This window comes from Oncorhynchus nerka, linkage group LG20, assembly GCF_034236695.1.
Source record: "Oncorhynchus nerka isolate Pitt River linkage group LG20, Oner_Uvic_2.0, whole genome shotgun sequence".
Lineage (NCBI taxonomy): Eukaryota > Metazoa > Chordata > Actinopteri > Salmoniformes > Salmonidae > Oncorhynchus > Oncorhynchus nerka.
The window spans coordinates 13,055,537-13,067,878 of record NC_088415.1 but is presented as its reverse complement, the minus strand read 5'-3'; the positions used below and the strand labels follow the sequence as shown (position 1 = coordinate 13,067,878).

Here is a 12,342-nt window from a genome sequence, read left to right as displayed (position 1 = left end):
GCTATTTAAAGGTTAACCCAACAACCAGGGAGAAGAGGAGATGGAGGGTTTTCTGCCAGCTATTTAAAGGTTAACCCAACTACCAGGGAGAAGAGGAGATGGAGGGTTTTCTGCCAGCTATTTAAAGGTTAACCCAACTACCAGGGAGAAGAGGAGATGGAGGGTTTTCTGCCAGCTATTTAAAGGTTAACCCAACTACCAGGGAGAAGAGGAGATGGAGGGTTTTCTGCCAGCTATTTAAGGTTAACCGAGCTACCAGGGAGAAGAGGAGATGGAGGGTTTTCTGCCAGCTATTTAAGGTTAACCCAACAACCAGGGAGAAGAGGAGATGGAGGGTTTTCTGCCAGCTATTTAAAGGTTAACCGAACTACCAGGGAGAAGAGGAGATGGAGGGTTTTCTGCCAGCTATTTAAGGTTAACCCAACAACCAGGGAGAAGAGGAGATGGAGGGTTTTCTGCCAGCTATTTAAAGGTTAACCGAACTACCAGGGAGAAGAGGAGATGGAGGGTTTTCTGCCAGCTATTTAAAGGTTAACCCAACTACCAGGGAGAAGAGGAGATGGAGGGTTTTCTGCCAGCTATTTAAAGGTTAACCGAACTACCAGGGAGAAGAGGAGATGGAGGGTTTTCTGCCAGCTATTTAAAGGTTAACCCAACTACCAGGGAGAAGAGGAGATGGAGGGTTTTCTGCCAGCTATTTAAGGTTAACCGAACAACCAGGGAGAAGAGGAGATGGAACATAGTACACAACAAAACACACACACATGCACAAATATACGTTGGAATCTATAGGGAAAATATTTTGAATGTACTTTGACACATTGAAAATGAACAACACACCAAATATGAATGTATGCTAAAAGTTACAAATAGAATGCTGTGAATTAGTTCCATGCTGTTTCATTTCCCAAGCAGATCACTTTGTTGTCTATGCATGGGAATCTGAATTGTTCTGTCAAAACGGCTATGGTGCTCTGCTTTAATAATCAAGTCAAAACATTGTCTGAACTTCCTGGTGTGGGATTTCCCATGGTTGCGGGCGGTTTTTAGGCCATGACATCACCACTACACAAGGATGTTTTCAAACTGAACATGGAGAAGTAGACTAGGCCTGGGAAAACCCCACGGCAGCATGGAAATCAACTGTAAACATTGGGGGAGGGGAGATACAAAAACTAAACAGTCACACAGATGGATTGAGAAGAGTTGTTCTAACGTAAAGAAAAGGCAAATAGAAAGAGAAGACATTTCCTGCTAAACTCTACAAGGGGGTTTGTTGGAGTTTGTGACAACGGTTTAATGTGTCACTACCATAGAGATCCTATTAAATTATGCAAAACTTTTCTAATTGGGCTCCCAAGTGGTGCAGTGGTCTAAGGCACTGCATCTCAGTGCAAGAGGTGTCACTACAGTCCCTGATTCCAATCCAGGCTGTATCACATCTGGCTGTGATTGGGAGTCCTATAGGGAGGTGCACAATTGACCCAGTGGCGTCCAGGGTAGGACGACATTGTAAATAAGAACTTGTTCTTAACTATATGTAGAACATGTATATTTTGTCAAAGTTTATGATGTGTATTGCTGTTATCTGGCGTTATCTGGCGGAGTTATCGATAATTTCTCCGGACATTTTTTTGCATTTTTTGAACATGGGGTCAATGTAAACCGAGATTTATGGATATAAATTGCATATTATTGAAAAAAACATAAATGTACTGTGTAACATGTCCTGTTACTGTCATCTGATGAAGATTTTCAAAAGGTTAGTGAATTATTTTTCTTTTAATCCTGCGTTTGTGATTGCATCTTTTGTTCGACAAAATGGCTGCATATCGTCTTGTGTCTTTGTGGTGGTTTGACATAAATATGTGCTATGTTTTCGCCGTAAAACATTTTAGAAATCTGACACGCTGGCTAGATGAACAAGGTGTTTATCTTTCATTTGAGCTATTGGACTTGTTAATGTGTGGAGGTTAAATATTTCTAAGAATATTTTTGCATTCCATGCGCCACCGTTCCAGCTGAACGGGGGAGGTGGCGTTCCCCTAGGGGAACACCTCGCATCAACAGGTTTTAACTGACTTGCCTAGTTAAATTTAAAAAAATATATTCGTATTTCTATGGTCACAACAGTGTTATTTATACTGTTGTTTGTCACAGGACAATTGTTTATACAAACCCATCCCCCTAGCCTCTTTAAACTCCATGGGAAGGAGTACGTTCTCTCTAGTTCAGCACATTCCTCGCATCCCTAATTCAACCACATTCCAGAGAACCTCTTCTCTTCCCTTTCCATGACCCCCACAGCCAGAGGAGAAGGAAGGACAATGTTGTGATTGGTGCAAAGCCAAGCGCTGGCGATTGCTGAAACATTTTGTTTGTTTATCACAATTGACAGAACACCGACTAGGCAGCATAAACCCCCAACCAATAGACAAGGAAAATTGCGATTATCTTACCTGATGATGGAGGTGCTCAGACTACACACCAAACCCTCATCCTTTTAAACAACTTCAAAATAACGACATTCTGCTCACCTTGTTGTGAGGTATTTCAGAGAAAAGACAGTGTGTGGCGTGGTGGGCTGGATGGGTAGGTGACTTCCTGGTCCTCTGTCTTAAGGGGACATTGCTGCTGATTCCATCTTTCTCATCACACATTTTTTTTCAGAATGAGAGAAGAGGGAAAACATGTTGTTGACAACTTTAAAACTAATGAGTCAGTTTTGGTGATCACACTCATAGAAAAATAAGCTCGCAGGGTTAGAGTTTCAGAATTGGAATAAGGGAAACGACATGCCATGAGCCATCAGAAAAGTTTTTTTTTTTAAATCCCTTCTTGATATTACTTCTAATAAATACAGAGTGGCCCAGCGTTCTAAGGCACTGCATCTCAGTGCTAGAGGCATCACTACAGACACCCTGGTTCAAATCCAGGCTGTATCACATCTGGCCGTGAGTCCCATTGGGAGTCTCATAGAGCGGTGCACAATTCGGTCCAGTGTTGTCTGGGTTTGGCTGGTGTAAATAAGAATTGGTTCTTAACTGACTTACCTAGTTAAATGAAGGTTACTTTTTTTTAAAGTAAAAACATTACTGGCATGTTTTCTGCAGCCCAATGGACTGGATGCATGCTGGGTTTGTTGTTCTGGGCTGAGTTGTTCCCCCTGCTGAGACAAATGGCAGCTTTATGACCCTCCCCTAATTGTAGGGTAATCTTTGTCAAGCAGGGATGGAATCTAAAGTCCTACTCCAGTCTCCTTTTCAGCTCATTTAGCACCTGATTTGCTTAACAAAAGGCACATCTCAATAGGTGGTCCAGGTATCCTCATGACAAAGCACAAGTGGGGAGGGTTGGACCTTTCCTCTTTTGTTCTCTATTGCTCCTCTATTGTTCCTCAAGCAAGGGAGGTCGACGACTTCACATCAGCTCCTTGAATGGCCTACTCCGTGAAGTTTGCACTTGTGTATAAAAAACACTATTTTGTTAGAAACATTTGTTTTACCCTTAAGTCTGTGTACATTACTACATCTATATGTGGGATAGTGTAACAGGAAGAGTAAAAAAATGGATTTTGGGCCCTGGTCAGCCAGTGCAGCAATTTCTACAGTTATTCAGGTCCAAAATCTGTACCATGCGATGTTTGAAAGTCTAAATTTCGCTGGCCTTTCGTGCTAGATAGGTTCATTTTCTACCAGGGGTTGGAACCAAAATTATTTTCCAATTGTTTCATTCGGAACAGAACCGTTCTTTTTTTCAGTTTCTTTCAACTCTTACGACCATGAAAAATGAAGTTTCAACCGGTTCGAACCAAAACAAAGTTATATTGTTCCTTTCTGTTCCTTTTTAAACCTCTGGAATTTAAAATGGTTTTTATATTTAGCTCGACATTGAATGACCTCACCAATGGATAGATCAGCATGCTATGGAGCGGGTAAGCTATATACAGTTGAAGTCATAAGTTAACATACACTTATGTTGGAGTTATTAAAACTCGTTTTTCAACCACTCCACAAATTTCTTGTTAACAAACAATAGTTTTGGCTACTCGGTTAGGACATCTACTTTGTGCATGACACAAGTAATTTTTCCAACAATTATTTACAGACAGATCATTTCACTTATAATTCACTGTATCACAATTCCAGTGGGTCAGAAGTTTACATACACTAAGTTGACTGTGCCTTTAAACAGCTTGGAAAATTCCAGAAAATGATGTCATGGCTTTAGAAGCTTGTTCCTGTAGTAATAGGCTAATTGCCATCATTTGAGTTAATTTGAGGTGTACCTGTGGATGTATTTCAAGGCCTACCTTAAACTCAGTGCCTCTTTGCTTGACATCATGGGAAAATCAAAAGAAATCAGGCAAGAGCTCAGAAAATAAATGGGACCACGCAGCCGTCAAACCGCTCAGGAAGGAGACGCATTCTGTAACCCTAGAGGTGAACGTACTTTGGTGCGAAAAGTGCAAATCAATCCCAGAACAACAGCAAAGGACCTTGTGAAGATGCTGGAGGAAACATGTACAAAAGTGTCTATATCCACAGTAAAACGAGCCCTATATCAACATAACCTGAAAGGCCTCTCAGCAAGGAAGAAGCCACTGCTCCAAAACCGCCATAAAAAAGCCAGACTACGGTATGCAACTGCAAATGGGGACAAAGATTGAACTTTTTGGAGAAATGTCCTCTGGTGTGATGAAACAAAAATAGAACTGTTTGGCCATAATGACCATAGTTATGTGTGGAGGAACAAGGGGGAGGTTTTCAAGCTGAAGAACACCATCCCAACCGTGAAGCACGGGGGTGGCAGCGTCATGTTATGGGGGTGCTTTGCTGCAGGAGGGACTGGTGCACTTCACAAAATAGATGGCATCATGAGGCAGGAAAATTATTTGGATTTATTGAAGCCACATCTCAAGACATCACCCTGGACATATCGGTCAGTATTTCAGTCAACTCATCCAGTTACAGCGGACAGTTACTGCAAACACTTTTTCTTGTGTCATGCAGGAAATGTCATTAGAATGTCTGAGGGTGGAGTGCAGGGCAGAACAGAGTAAAAGGTTCTTGCTCTGGAGTCATGGTATAACTAAACTGGACGATTTAGCACTATTTGGTTTGCAGCATCTATATTGCATAAAGAGGAAATTACATAACAAGGTCAAATACAAATACTCACAAACACAAAAAAATACATTGAGAAATATTCAAATTGTGATCTTTCCATTGGACCAAAAAAGGAAGCAACATTTCTTGAAGTTGTTTCTTATTTGCTATCAAACCAGTAGGTAGAGGACTCGTACTGTAGGCCTATTCCACAGAGGAGTGATATTTTCCCTGGTCCATTGCTGTCGCAGAAAGGAGTGTCTGGCCCAGAGTGACCTACGGAGATGAGAAAGCTGTCACTTTCAGGGCTAATATCAGAGCAGGTTTGTGAATAGAATGTTGTCAAATGGCACCCAACGCCGGGTGATGTGAAAGGAATTGAGTTAGATGATTGGACTGGGCAGCTGGAATAATGCATGCTTCCAAGTGCAGCTAATAAAAGACAGTGCCGCCGTGGACAGATGGGGAACTATGTTGCTGTCACTCAAACTTTGCTGATCGGGCACCTTAGTATCGTCAGGTGTCTCCGGAAGGTGGTGATTGACTCCGCTGTCCTGGTGTCGTGAGGGAGTTTGTCCCAATGGTGGAACAAACTCCCTCACGCCAGGACAGCGGAGTCAATCACCACCTTCCGGAGACACCTGAAACCCCACCTATTTAAGGATTACCTAGGATAGGATAAAGTAATCCCTCTCACCCCCCCCCCCCTTAAAAGATTTAGATGCACTACTGTTCCACTGGATGTCATAAGGTGAATGCACCAATTTGTAAGTCGCTCTGGATAAGAGCGTCTGCTAAATGACTTAAATGTAAATGTAAATGTAAGTGCGGACCTTACACTGGCATTTCATTGCTCTCCTGCAGCTCATTTTTCACACCCCTGTTCACACCCTTTAACGCATTCCCTGGCCAATTTACTATGAAATAAGATTAAAGTCCCTGCCCTCTGCCTTGTCGCCTGGACAGTGTAGGTCTACACCAAAAGTGTATAAAGGTTGTAACACATATGAGATCCTTATCAGGTAGTAGGCCTAGAAAGGCCTATGTGTTCGAGGTTATTGCACATTCCATAAGCAGAAATAAACTGTTCTAAAAATTCATTTGTGGATAAACAAAACTTTGTATGCAGTCCAGTGTATTGATGAATGGATCGCATCAATGCTTTGCATTGATAAACAATGGAGTAGCCTAAACACTGTACCATAATTACTAATTTTACAATGCAATGTATGCACATTTGTTTCTTCCCTCTTTGTAAAAAAACAACAACTATCAAATGAAAATGTATAAATATATACAGGTAACTGCTAAAATAATGGAAACACTTGAGTAAATGAGGAATTCAAAGTATATTGAAAGCAGGTGCTTCCACAGAGGTGTGGTTCCTGAGTTAATTAAGCTATTAACATCCCATCATGCTTAGGGTCATGTATAAAAATGCTGAGCGGGCTATTATTTTGGCTACCATGGCTATGCCAGTATAGTATGATGATGTTCCCACCCACCACCATCAAAAAAATACAAAATTATGGAATTTATCATGGAAGAATGGTGTCACATCCCTCCAATAGAGTTCCAGGCACTTGAAGAATCTATGCCAAAGTGTATTGTAGCTGTTCTGGCTCATGGTGGCCCAACGCCCTTTTAAAACACACACTGGGGGTGGCAGGTAGCCTATTAGTTAGAGCATTGGACTAGTAACCGCAAGGTTGCAAGATCAAATCCTCGAGCTAACAAGGTAAAAATCTGTCGTGCCACCCTTGAACAAGACAGTTAACCCACTGTTCCTAGACTGTCATTGAAAATAAGAATTTGTTCTTAACTGACTTGCCAGGTTAAATAAAGGTAAAACAAATCAAAAAGGTTGTTGTTTCCTTTATTTTGGCAGTTACCTGTATATATAGCCTATTTGATGTTATATTTAAAAGTGGTTTCTTTGTTTGAGGAGCTTTTCCTTGGGCTATTACTCAATGGCAATATGGCACAAAATGACCAAATATGTTGCAGATAAACTTTTACATATCAAAGCCTGATAGTATCATTAATATAGTCAACCATGACATTGAATAGCCAAACAAACCATAACTCAGAGAGAGAGAGAGAGCGAGAGAGAGGAGGAGGGCGTTCAAACAATGATGTATTGCGCGGGAAAAGAAGGCTGGGGGGGGTAAATGGATGTCTTTTATCTCGAGTTTCCCACATCCTGCAACCAACTAAAAACGAGGCCACCCAATTTGAAAGAATGTATGGTATGCGGCTATTATACATAGCGCTTTAGTGTCGAGTAGACTACTATTGTTCGCCAATTCAAATAAATACTATAGGTTAGTTCTCCCCTCGAATACACTGCATTGTCCTGAAGTGAAAATAATAGGCTATAGCATATTGTGGGGTTAATACAATAGACCCAAGTTCTTGATGAACTGATACAGAATGAGCTACATTTATATCCCTGCGACAGAAGACATATTTGCAACACAACATTAATGAAGCATTTTTGTAAAGTTAGACCAAAAAATCTACTGAAATCTCGCTGCATAAAATTGCATTAGGATCACACTATATTCCATAATGCATATAGGCTAAACCAACTCTGGCATAGCCTTTTTGGGGTAAAGGATATGTACTATAGTGTAAACAACAGTTGATAGTATAACACAAAAAATAATGATGTTCTTATAAAACGATGTTGCGTCAAAGCCTGAATGAAGCATGCAACATAAGAACTCCGTAACAGTAACCCTCCATTCATTCCCGTGCAGACTACATCTCGCATGCAAGGAGAGGGGGTAGTTTGCCCATGTAGATATTCTATTTGTATTTCCTTCCGAAGTGCAGTAAAAAAAAAAGTGTCTTTATTTTGCCGCGTTTTAATTCCCGCCACGTCTAGTCTAGCCGGTTAGGCTTTTCTTTCTTCTAATTCTGTGATTTGACGTGTGTTTGGATCGTCTATAATAATTACTATTGGTGGAGAATGACTGGTGGGCGGAGAAAAGAATGACGATAGACCTTGTGGCTACTCCCATTTACTATAGATATATATTTGTCCTTCCGCTGCCCTTACTCAAATCCAAGGAGCCGGTGTCTTTGCGACTAAAACGTATTAGGAGCTGGTTTTCTTTTAATTTGACTTACTGTTTACAACTATTGAGGTTGTTAATAGTCTTTTTTTTAATCATTGGGCTAGTCGTTATTTCTACTCACTGGATACCGAAGCATTTATGGTCAAGGATCAAATACGAGTCTTCATGAGATCCGGATTAGAGAGCATTCCTGACGCATTTCCCCCAGCTACAACAACGTGGATCACACGCCCGATAGTGGAACTGTATCCCACGACGGAATATTTGTAGAATAAATCACACATTTCGTGGATTACGGGAATGCTGTTGTCGAAATTAAACTCATTCGCTCATATCTCCACCGTTGATATGCCGGCGAAAATCCAGCTTCAAATTCACCAAGGTTAGATTAAGCTTTTGTTGTTCGCTATAGCTAGCTAACGTTAAATGTTATCTTTACTAACCAGCTGCTAAATCTAGCTGGGCTCACAATGTTATTGTATTTTAATTCATCGTTTTCCTATTCTGTTATTTCGATGCTTTGCATTCAGCCATGTCACATTGCACTAGTTTGAAGCTTTGTATTAACCGTGTGTACATCTCTAATCACAGGGAAGGAGAGGGAGCCATTTGATAAGGTTTACCAGGTCGGCGCTGTGCTGGGAAGCGGCGGGTTTGGCACAGTCTATTCAGGCACGACCATTTCAGATGGAGCACTGGTTAGTATCTTTCGCATTATTTGAAAATATTTAACGTGTTATACACACAAGTCCGTTAATCGATGCATTTTTTGTTGTTGCATGTTTGTTCATGTAATTTCATGTTAGATTGTTTTTCTTTCACACAGGTTGCTGTCAAACATGTGGCCAAGGATCGGGTCTCGGATTGGGGAGAGATGGTAAGGATTCTTTTGGTTGTGCATTTGAACAAGTTTACCTAAAGGGATAGTTGTTAATCATATTTTTAATATTGTCTCCAGAAATTAAACCTATTTCTATTTTGTTTTCAGCCCAATGGCTCTCGCGTCCCTATGGAGATTCTACTCTTGAAGAAAGTTGGAAATGGGGCTCGGGGGGTAATAAAAATGCTGGACTGGTACGAGCGACCTGACAGCTTTATTATTGTCATGGAACGACCGGAGAACGGCAAGGACCTGTTTGATTTCATCACTGAGAAGGGCGCCTTACCAGAGGAGCTGGCAAAGAACTTTTTCCGCCAGGTTCTTGAAGCCGTGCGACACTGCCACAACTGTGGGGTTGTACACAGGGACATCAAGGACGAAAATATCCTCATCGATTTTCGGACGGGCGAAATTAAACTTATTGACTTTGGATCCGGGGCATTGCTCAAAGACACTGTTTACACCGACTTCGACGGTAAGCATACCAGTTAACCGTAGCCCATTTTAGTGGGTTACCGACTGTGTTGCTTTGAGCGCCATCCTTTGGAGGAAAAGTGTATTTTTACAACTCAAAGTTTGTAAACATTGTCACCTGACTCTCCTCCCACGCACACCTGTCATGCTCACTGTCACCTGGCCCCAATAGGAGGTGCAGCTATTGTTTTATAATATTTTAATCCATAATATCACAATTTATTAAATGTTTCCCCAATATTTTATTTTTATACTTGTCAATTCTGAACAGATTATATTGCATGTGTTCCTAGTTAAATAAAGGTCCAATTAAAAAAAAAAAATCTATTTGTAGAAATATTGAATCATTGAATCTAACTATCATTCTTATTCTTTATATCCACAGGCACTAGAGTGTACAGTCCACCAGAATGGATCAAATACCATCGATATCATGGGCGGTCAGCCACAGTTTGGTCTCTGGGTGTCCTGTTGTATGACATGGTGTGTGGAGATATCCCCTTCGAGCAGGACGAGGAGATTGTACGAGGCCAGGTGCTCTTCAGACGAAGAATCTCCACAGGTGAGCCCCAATAACTGGAACAAAACCTCAAACCTAAACCAGTGGAATGTTGTGTCCAGTCATTGTGTGTCCAGTCTAAGAACCGACTGACCGTTATCCCCATTGTTCTTACAGAGTGCCAGCAGTTGATCAAGTTGTGCTTGTCCCTGAGACCTGCTGAGAGGCCATCGTTTGAGGACATCATCAATCACCCGTGGATGCAGAGCACAGTGTCCTCTGCAGAGCAGAGCAACGAGATCCGACTGCACAGCATCAGCCCTGAGCCTACTGCCTTCACCACCGTGGTGGCCCAGTGACTGCATGGCTGCACTGACAGAGACTAGTGGTGCACCCAGAGGACTGATGTGGCCGTACACTGAAACACAACATATGTTATACAGAAGGAAGTTACAGATGACTCTTGTTAAATCTCTCTCCCTCTTTCTCTTGTGGCCAGACCCCACCTGTTCACACAGCTTTTGGACTTTATGAAAACCAAAGTCCTTAATAGCTACTTGTAATAGCGAAAGCTATTCTCACCCTTACGAAGGACTTGCTCTATAATATTGGCTGTGGTGTGAGATGATGTTCACCAGAAAAGAGTCCATTCCTACCCATGTGATTGTTCTACAGAAGGCATGAACCAGTGGACAGTCTTTGTTACGTAACTAGCTACCAACCAGTCACTGTACTCTGTTGTTGCTCACTGATGAGTGGGAGTCAGAGGAAGCACATCTAAATGCCTTTGGTTGTGAGTCAGATTGTTGGGACCCTGGAAATACTTGAATAAAATAATACTTTTACACGGCTTTATTTCCTATCTCATAGGCATAGATCAGTAAAGCCTATGCCATATTCCAATGTCAACAGCAACAAGACAACCTCATATGGTGCAAACAAGAACCTGAAAACTTACCTCACTTTCCTGCATCCACCTCTGAGCTTTTAACTCCTGTCCATACAGTTACACTCATCCAGATGTTAATGCACACTGAAATGCAAAGCACCACACTGAAACACTAAATGTCCTGCTCTTTTTGTTTGTGTCTTTCGCATAACAGGCTAGCATTGAGGCCATTGTGAATAATATTTATTTGTGGTTTTTTCTTTCACTCGAGCTATGTGGAATTATTTCTTTATTTTAAGAGAATTTTGGCTGTATATTTCATTCCACGGTTATTGAAGGGCCCACAGATTATTTAAATGTATTTTGACCATATTTCTGGTTTAAAATCTTCTGAGCAGATGTGTATATGTGTAAATAACCTTCAAAGCACTTCCATTTTAATGTAACATTGAATGTCTACTGATGACATTTTTTGTTACTGTATTTGTCTGATGTGGATGAAATGACTGTTATATGCATCAACTTGTTTTCACCTCTAGTTGTATGAGTGCGGCTTGTTTTGTTTTTTCATCCAAATTGTAAATTGTTAAAAATATTTTTATACGTTTCTCAATAAACATGTTTTTTTACCTTGACTTTTGTCTCACTGGTTTTATTTCCAATAGATCCTTTCTACCACAAGCCTGGGAAGTCAAATCCAAACACAAACTAGGGAATATATTAAAATCATATTTCACATTTGTATTAGATTGGCATGAATGAATAGCAACAGAAGTTGCCACCACCAAGCACTTGCTCAAGAGTTGACATAGCTCAAGTCTCTTTCATGTGTAAGCAGAAGGGGGGTGTAGATCATTACCATATGGCAAAGGAGACATGGTCCAGATTACATTGCAGTCTTTTGGTAAGACCAGCTAATAAACTTTAATTATGCTCTTATAGGTTTATCTAGAAAGCAGGGTGTGTTTAATAAAAGGTGATTACACCGCAGGGGGATCCTGGACTCAGTCTGCAAATCTGTTGGTGTCAGAACCTTCCTCATCTCAGAAGGCAAAGTAGCTGGTATTTTAAAGTTCTAGTAGTCTACAGCTGTAGTGTTTGTACAACAATAGAGACAACCTAAAGATAGCCAAAATGTGTGACAAAATGGTCTGTTTATTTAGCATGTACTCAAATACAAATATCAAGGCTTGCACTCATCTTACTTCCTTGAGCAGAGATGGCTCAGCATGTGGCCCTCTCGTCAGGCCCCAGCTTGGCTAACCTGGCCCCTCTTCTCTCCCCAGGCCCCAGCTTGGCCACCTGCCCCCTCTTCTCTCCCCATGCCCCAGCTTGGCCAACCTGGCCCCTCTTCTCTCCCCAGGCCCCAGCTTGGCCACCTCCCCCTCCTCTCTCCCCAGGCCCCAGCA

General features: G+C 41.4%; 1 protein-coding gene across 1 annotated transcript; it reads left to right on the top strand.

Annotated features, from left to right (window-relative positions):
• The first annotated feature begins 8,164 nt into the window (after positions 1-8,164).
• LOC115123637 (serine/threonine-protein kinase pim-1-like) lies at positions 8,165-11,568 on the top strand. Its single transcript, XM_029652987.2, has 6 exons — positions 8,165-8,573; positions 8,783-8,889; positions 9,018-9,068; positions 9,180-9,546; positions 9,931-10,107; positions 10,222-11,568. The coding sequence occupies exons 1-6, from the start codon at positions 8,492-8,494 to the stop codon at positions 10,401-10,403; spliced, it is 966 nt and encodes a 321-aa protein (XP_029508847.1). The 5' UTR covers positions 8,165-8,491; the 3' UTR covers positions 10,404-11,568.
• Positions 11,569-12,342: the final 774 nt, after the last annotated feature.